General features: G+C 37.1%; 1 protein-coding gene across 7 annotated transcripts in view; it reads left to right on the forward strand.

Annotated features, from left to right (window-relative positions):
• The window catches only part of CC2D2A (coiled-coil and C2 domain containing 2A), a 135519-nt gene extending 128926 nt beyond the window's left edge, over positions 1 to 6593 (forward strand). For all 7 annotated transcript variants that reach the window (XM_060299172.1, XM_060299171.1, XM_060299174.1 and 4 more), the window contains 4 exons: positions 2598 to 2720; positions 3975 to 4033; positions 4859 to 5036; positions 6298 to 6593. In XM_060299172.1, coding sequence (XP_060155155.1) covers positions 2598 to 2720; positions 3975 to 4033; positions 4859 to 5036; positions 6298 to 6486 — 549 coding nt within the window. In that variant the 3' untranslated portion in view covers positions 6487 to 6593. The remainder of the gene's footprint in view (positions 1 to 2597; positions 2721 to 3974; positions 4034 to 4858; positions 5037 to 6297) is intronic.
• The last annotated feature ends 259 nt before the right edge of the window (positions 6594 to 6852 follow it).

The following is a 6852-nucleotide window of genomic DNA, read 5'->3' on the forward strand; positions in this document are numbered from 1 at the left end:
TACTGATAAAGGACTGTTGATTTTCATTTCTCTGCAATAGTTCCCTAGGTTTCTTCCACTGGCTTTTCTTTCCACACCTTAAAAGTAGATTTTCCTGAAAATTCTACATTTAGATTTCTTGCAAAACCACACATTTTTTATTATAGCTCTATCTAGTTTATCCTGGCAAAAAAAGTCATAATTCTGTCACTAGCCCCAGAATCTTTGGGTCCTGAATTTTCAACTGTTTGCTAGACACCCAGATGCTTTACCAAAATCACAAACTCAGGCCATCCACAACTTGTATCATTTCTCCTTTATCTCTAAAAAGAGCTCCTCCTCCTGGCCTTCCTACTTCTGTGGATGTCAGTTACCCCGATTCAAACCCCAGAACTGTCCTTGATTTTCCCCCTCCTTCACTTCCTCCTACTTCAATCCTTTTGATACCAACTCATATAGATTCTGCCTCTTCTCTTTCCAGGTCATATCATTATTGTTTCATCCTGCATTACTATAAGTAGCCAACTAAATAATTTGTCTCCAATTCAGTCCATTATTTGGTACACTGATACATACCTGTTACTGAATTTCAGCTTTCATCATTCAATGGCTCAAAAAGTACTGAGGGTACCTCACTGTATACAGATTTAAAAATAAATGTCTCACCTTGGATTTGAAAGCCCTATGTAACCTGACTTCTTTTTTTCCAGTGCTATTTCCCACTACTTTCTGCACATTCCCTACCCTACAGCCAAATTATAGTTCTTAAAGACCTTGCCTTCTTTAACCAACTTGCCCCTACCCCCTGCTGTCTAATCTCAAAAGAGCAAGGAATATTCCTGTTAAAATAGAAGGAAATTATGTCACTCATCTGCATAAAACACTCCAGTGGCTTCCTGGCTCACTCAACAGTCAAAGCCTCAATCTTTAAAATGGCCCACAAGGCCTTCTATGATCTGACAGCTGCCCTGCCCCCATCATCTTCTGCTGATCTCTTTCTTGCTCTAATTTGCTCACTCCTCTGAAGTCACTTTGTCTTCTTTGCTGTCCCTCAGACACACTGTGCATCTGCTATTTCCTCTGCATAGATGACCCTTCCCCTGACCAGGTATCTTCATTAATTTCTCCCTCACTCCTTCATGCTCTTTCCAGTGAAAACGTCTCTACCTACCCTAAAATTTCACCTCTTCCTGCATAGTTTTCTCCATAGCCCTTGTAAGGTTAGCTTTTGCCACAACAAAATACCAGAAACCCATCCCCAAAAGAAATGGCTTCAGACAATCATTCTCATGGATCTGAGTCAGCTGGGATGGTTCTGCTGACCTAGGCTGGGAGAGCCCTGCTTCATGCATTTTTATTCTGGGACTCAGGGCAATGACAATTGGCAGAGGCACAAGAGGGCAAGCAGGAACACACAGAGCTGCTTAAGCTTGGACACAGAAGTCACATAATGACACTGCTATCCCATTCTACTGACCAAAGTCAAGAGGCAAGGAAATACATTTCTGCCCTTTTAGTGGGAGTAACTGCCAAGTAACAGGGCAAAGGCTGTGGGTATAGGAAGGGGTGAGGAACTGGGGCCAGGGATGCAATCTACCACATCTTGTATCATCTGATATCCCATGTATTTGTTTGTTTGCACTGTCTTTTCCTTAGCTACTGCATGCTGGTAGAAACTATGTTTCATTCACAACTTTATCCACAGTGATTAGAACTGAGACTAAATATAAGGTACTTGATTATGTTGAATGGACAAATTCACCACTCATGCACACAGTTACTCAATATGCCTACCACGTGCCAACCAGGAGCTGTGCTGGATGCTAATGATACAATGGTGAATAAAGCACATGGCAAATGTCCTCAAGGCAACATCTAATAGTCTAGTGAGATAAACAACTATAAATAATGATAAATACTAACAACAGTAATAAAATAGCTAACAATTATTGAGTACTTACTATGTACCAGGCATTGTTCTAAGAGGTATAAATGTATCAACTCATTTAATGTTATCATCATCCTTATGAGGTTAAGTACGACCATCCCACTTTTATAGAGGAGGAAACTGAGGCATACGGTAATTAAACTGTCCAAAGTCACACAGTTAGTAAACGTTGGAGCCAGAATTCAAATGCAAGTGGTCTGGTTCCAGAATTAATATGCTACAGTGCCTCAATAAGACAGGTGCTATCTCAGAGGTTACAGAGTGCTGTGGAAGGAAAGAGATGGACACCTACCACAATTAGGAGGCTGGGAAGAGCAAGGTTAGGAAAGGCTAGCCCGAGAAGGGAGTAGCCTTGTCTATCTTCTTCCAAAAGATTCTAAGTGTCTTATCACCAGGAACTACCTTATTTCATCAACCTACAATTAATCGTAAGGTACACCTCAACTGCAGGTATAAAAAATGTTAAAAAAAAAATGGCTGGTGACAACTATATGATGCCACTGATCATAAAGTGCTTATCAGTCTTAAAAATCAAAATGACAAAAAAATGTGCAAGCTACATGTTCCCTTTCTGTCTCTCTCTGCTGTCTCTCTTTATATAACATACATACACACACGAATACACATACATCTGCTACCATATATGCTAATGTTGTCTTGTCTTTTTTAGATTTGGTTTAATATTCAACAATATGATTCCCCATTAAGGATGAATTTTGATGTCACCAAGCCCAAGCTATGGAAATCTTTCTTTTCAAGAAGGCTTCCATATCCTGGCCTTTCCAGTGTTCAGGTATAATTTTTTTATTAACAATTAAATGTAGATATAGAAAGTAAGGAATGTGATATCGTTATATTGGGTAGCCAGATATATTTTGACCCTTAGTTCCACTCCTAGATATTTAGTCTAGAATAATATTTCATTTTCAAAGTTAGTTAAGCCCAATAAGAAAGACCATCATATCATGAACCAGTACACGAATATGTGAACGAGTAAGTTTTGATACAGAGTCCCATGACCCAAAAGAATGCCACAAAATATATTTCATTTAATTTTTTCAATGCTGGTCTCAATTCACTAAATTAATTTCATCACTGCTATTGAAACCTGAAATCAAACTGCAGGGCATGATCCAGGAGGGGCTCATAACATTAATTTAGAGGGTCCTGGACAGTAATAGATTATAAATAGTAAGCATGAGAACTGTTTACTAAAACTTTAAATGTGATAGCTATAGATATATAGATACTGTGTGTATAATATAAAATGTATTTTTTACTGTGGATCAAACCTTTCCAAAAGAAGTTTTAAGAAAAATCACCCTAGAGAAACTCTCCCATGTATACAAGGTAACATAACAATTTTCATAGGAGCACTGTTTGCAAAAGCCTAAAACTGGAACAACAGAAGAGATAAATTATGGTATATAGTAGAATATTTTATAGTAGTTACACAAATGAATTAATATTCATGAATATTAGTAAGCACACTGAAAATATGTATCTGCTATTCTAAATATAATGTTAAGGGAGAAAAACTGGCATGTTTACAGTATAAAATTATTACATAAATTTCAGAAAATATGCAGTACAATATATTGTTTAGGGATACATACATCTGTAGTTAAATCATAAACACATTTCACTAATTTGCCTATCTCCACTGACTATAATGTAAACACCATGAGAGCAAGGATTTTATTCACAGCTCTGTCCCCTTCACTTGTGTAAGTAAGTGCCTGGCACACAGTAGGTATTCAGTATATGTTGAATGAAAGAGTGCTAAAAAACAAATTCAGATCATGGTTACTTCTGTGACAGAAAAGGGTGATAAAACAGAGAAAGAACCACAAAGCATTATAATTTGTGATGCTTTATTTAAAGTAGGTCTTGGGTATATTTGCATCTGTTACATTATCCTCGATGTCTAACTAACTGAATGTCTGAGAGTTCATAATTTTTAAAAAAAATTTAGGAAAGGATGTATAGCTATTGAAATTAAGTGTAACTGATTTCTAAAATTCCTGAACTGTTTTTTCTTTTATAGCCAGAAGAGCTAATTTACCAGCGCACCGACAAAGTGGCTGCAGCTGAACTACAAGACAGGTCACTTGATATCCATAAATGCATATGCAGTCTGTCACTAGGAGTGTTAATATCCAACTAAACAATTTTCCACCTGGATCAATGTAAAATAATTTGGGCAATTAAACTTTAATTCATGTTTATAGATGCAAAGTACAAATGTGATCTCTAAATCCCAAGGCTCAAAAGAAGGCTTTAGCATCAGCATGGTGTGAGACATACAGCAGTGAAATCCAGCAATGATAGGTAGTTCTCCAAAAACTTTACCTCAGATTAGAGTTCAACGTCATGTTATTTATGGGTCTTGTTCAGACAATATCATAACCCTCAGCTTAAATATGCCTATTTTGTCCAATTAGTGCTTAAGTGAACTTCAGCTATTTTAAAAACCTAACACATGTACAAAGCTAGTAAGAGCCTATTTGAGCCCCAATAATACTTATAATGCTGTAAAATAGAACTTATTTCCCCAGTTTCACACGTGTGGAAACTGAGGCTCAGAGAGGTCCACATACTTGTCAAGTGTTAAAGGGGGCTTCTGAGCCCAGCCAGACCTTTCTAGTTTCAAAGCCTGTGTGCCCTTTCTACTGTCTCAAGCTGTGTGAAGAGCAGCATGTCAAGCTGCACGAGATTAAATGTGACCCTTTTTAAGGTATTATTACTAAAAAATACCAATTTACTCTCAACTGCAAATTTCAAATACAGCCTTATTTGGGATCCTAAGAACAACAAATTTCCCCCCAAAAATCTTGTTTCTTCTAATAAGTTTCAGAATACTATTTTTTATTTTTGTTTACAAGGGAAAAGTCAAGTCACCAAAAAATGGAACTTATCTTTTATAAACAGGATTGAAAAAATACTAAAAGAAAAAATCATGGACTGGAGGCCTCGCCATCTGACTCGGTGGAATAGATACTGTACCTCTACTCTGCGTCACTTCTTGCCTCTATTAGAAAGAAATCATGGAGAAGATGTGGAAGACGACCACAGAGCAGAACTGCTGAAACAGCTAGGAGACTACAGGGTAAGTAGTTCATTTCAAATTGGAAATTGCTCAGTACTATGGGTTTTTGGAATCAAAATGCCTAAATTACTCCCCAAAGTACACAGACGAAGCAGCACAGACTAAAAACTGTGATTAGAAGTTCAGATCTCAAGAATGAACCTGCCATTAAAGAGCAAAATGCCTCTATAAAACCAAAACACCACCTTTTTTTGTAGGAGGGTCCTATGAAAAATAATATCTTTTATAAAATTGCAAGAGCATTAAATAAAATGAAAATATCTGGCTAAATCATGTTAGACTCAACTGAGCATAAAGACGAAACCAACCATTCTTGGTCAGATTTTTTTTTAAAGGATATTTTATACTAATTGCTTTTCACTGCTAAGAAAAATTCTCATTAATAGGCTTTCTCTACTGCCTGTCAGTAGTGCTGTGTGTTCACATCCTTTATCTGGATCCTAAAACCTAGAAAGTAGTCTCAAACTAAAACAGTAAGCCTCACTGGCTAAACAGTATGAAATCAAGTTGTACATTTAATTCTACTCACTGACTAAAAATTACCTTTACCTTATAAGGCTCATTTTTCAGCTGGGATGTTTTCAATTCAAGTAACAGAAAACTTACTTCAAACAAGCTTGAACATTAACAACTTATGGGCTTATTTAGGTAAAAGTTAGGGGTGAGTAGCTATCAGGGCTATACCACATGTCTGCAAGTCTTCCCACTCTGCCCTCCTCCATGTGGCGGCATCACCCACAGGATGGCTTTTCTTGTGGTAGCAAATGGCTGGAATAGTTCCCAGCAGGACTCACATCTGCACACATATTGCTCTGAGCAGGACAGAGCATCTGCGTGCCACTATCCCTTTCAAGTTTCCTAGATTATACATTCTTTTCTGTAGATCAACACTGAGGCCAAGGGGACAGAAGGTATTAACTTAACCTAGGTGCCTGGAATTGCACGGGTTTCTATGCAAACTTGGGGCTATTAGGAAGAAAGAAGGAAACAGTGGAGAGTGGCTGGGTGACTAACAGGTGTCTTAAACACCAGGTCAGTATGTTAGCAACTAAAACAAAAATCGACATTTAGCCTCTCTCCATTTTCTATATTGCTAATATATAGCTGGACAGGAAAACAAAACTAAATAAATGACTTTAAGATCCAAAAGGAAGACTTCCTATTACGAATATTAAGAACTGTACGTACTTACGTAGGGAAAAAATACAGTGAAAACTTCACGTTCACTAATGACTAAAAATTTTGTTTTGCTTTCCTTCAGTTCTCTGGATTTCCCCTTCACATGCCATACTCTGAAGTGAAGCCTTTAATTGAAGCTGTGTATAGCACTGGAGTACATAATACTGATGCGCCTAATGTTGAATTTGCTTTAGCTGTATATATCCACCCATATCCCAAAAATGTTTTGTCTGTTTGGATCTATGTTGCCTCCCTTATACGCAACAGATAATTTTTTCATTGTATGTTTTATATCATGTAAAAATGATAATTAAGATATGAGAATATTTTTTAAGTGCTCTTGATCTAAGGGAAGAAAATACAAATAATGAAATAAAATTATCATTATTTTCAAAATATGCAAAATAAGTTTTTATTTAGTAGTCTGCCTTGTCTCTGCCACTTTGACCCTAAATTCAACTGTGACAACTCAAGAGTTCCCGCTTACCCTATGAGCTTTATTCCTCTATGCTTTTGTACCTGCTCACCTCCTATCTAAAATGCTCTTCTTCTTTGCCAGTAAGACATCCCATGCTCTTAGACTGGAAGAATATTGTTAAAATGGCCATACTACCCAAAGCAATCTATGGATTTAATG

The sequence above is a fragment of the Globicephala melas genome, chromosome 5, assembly GCF_963455315.2.
Source record: "Globicephala melas chromosome 5, mGloMel1.2, whole genome shotgun sequence".
Taxonomy (NCBI): domain Eukaryota; kingdom Metazoa; phylum Chordata; class Mammalia; order Artiodactyla; family Delphinidae; genus Globicephala; species Globicephala melas.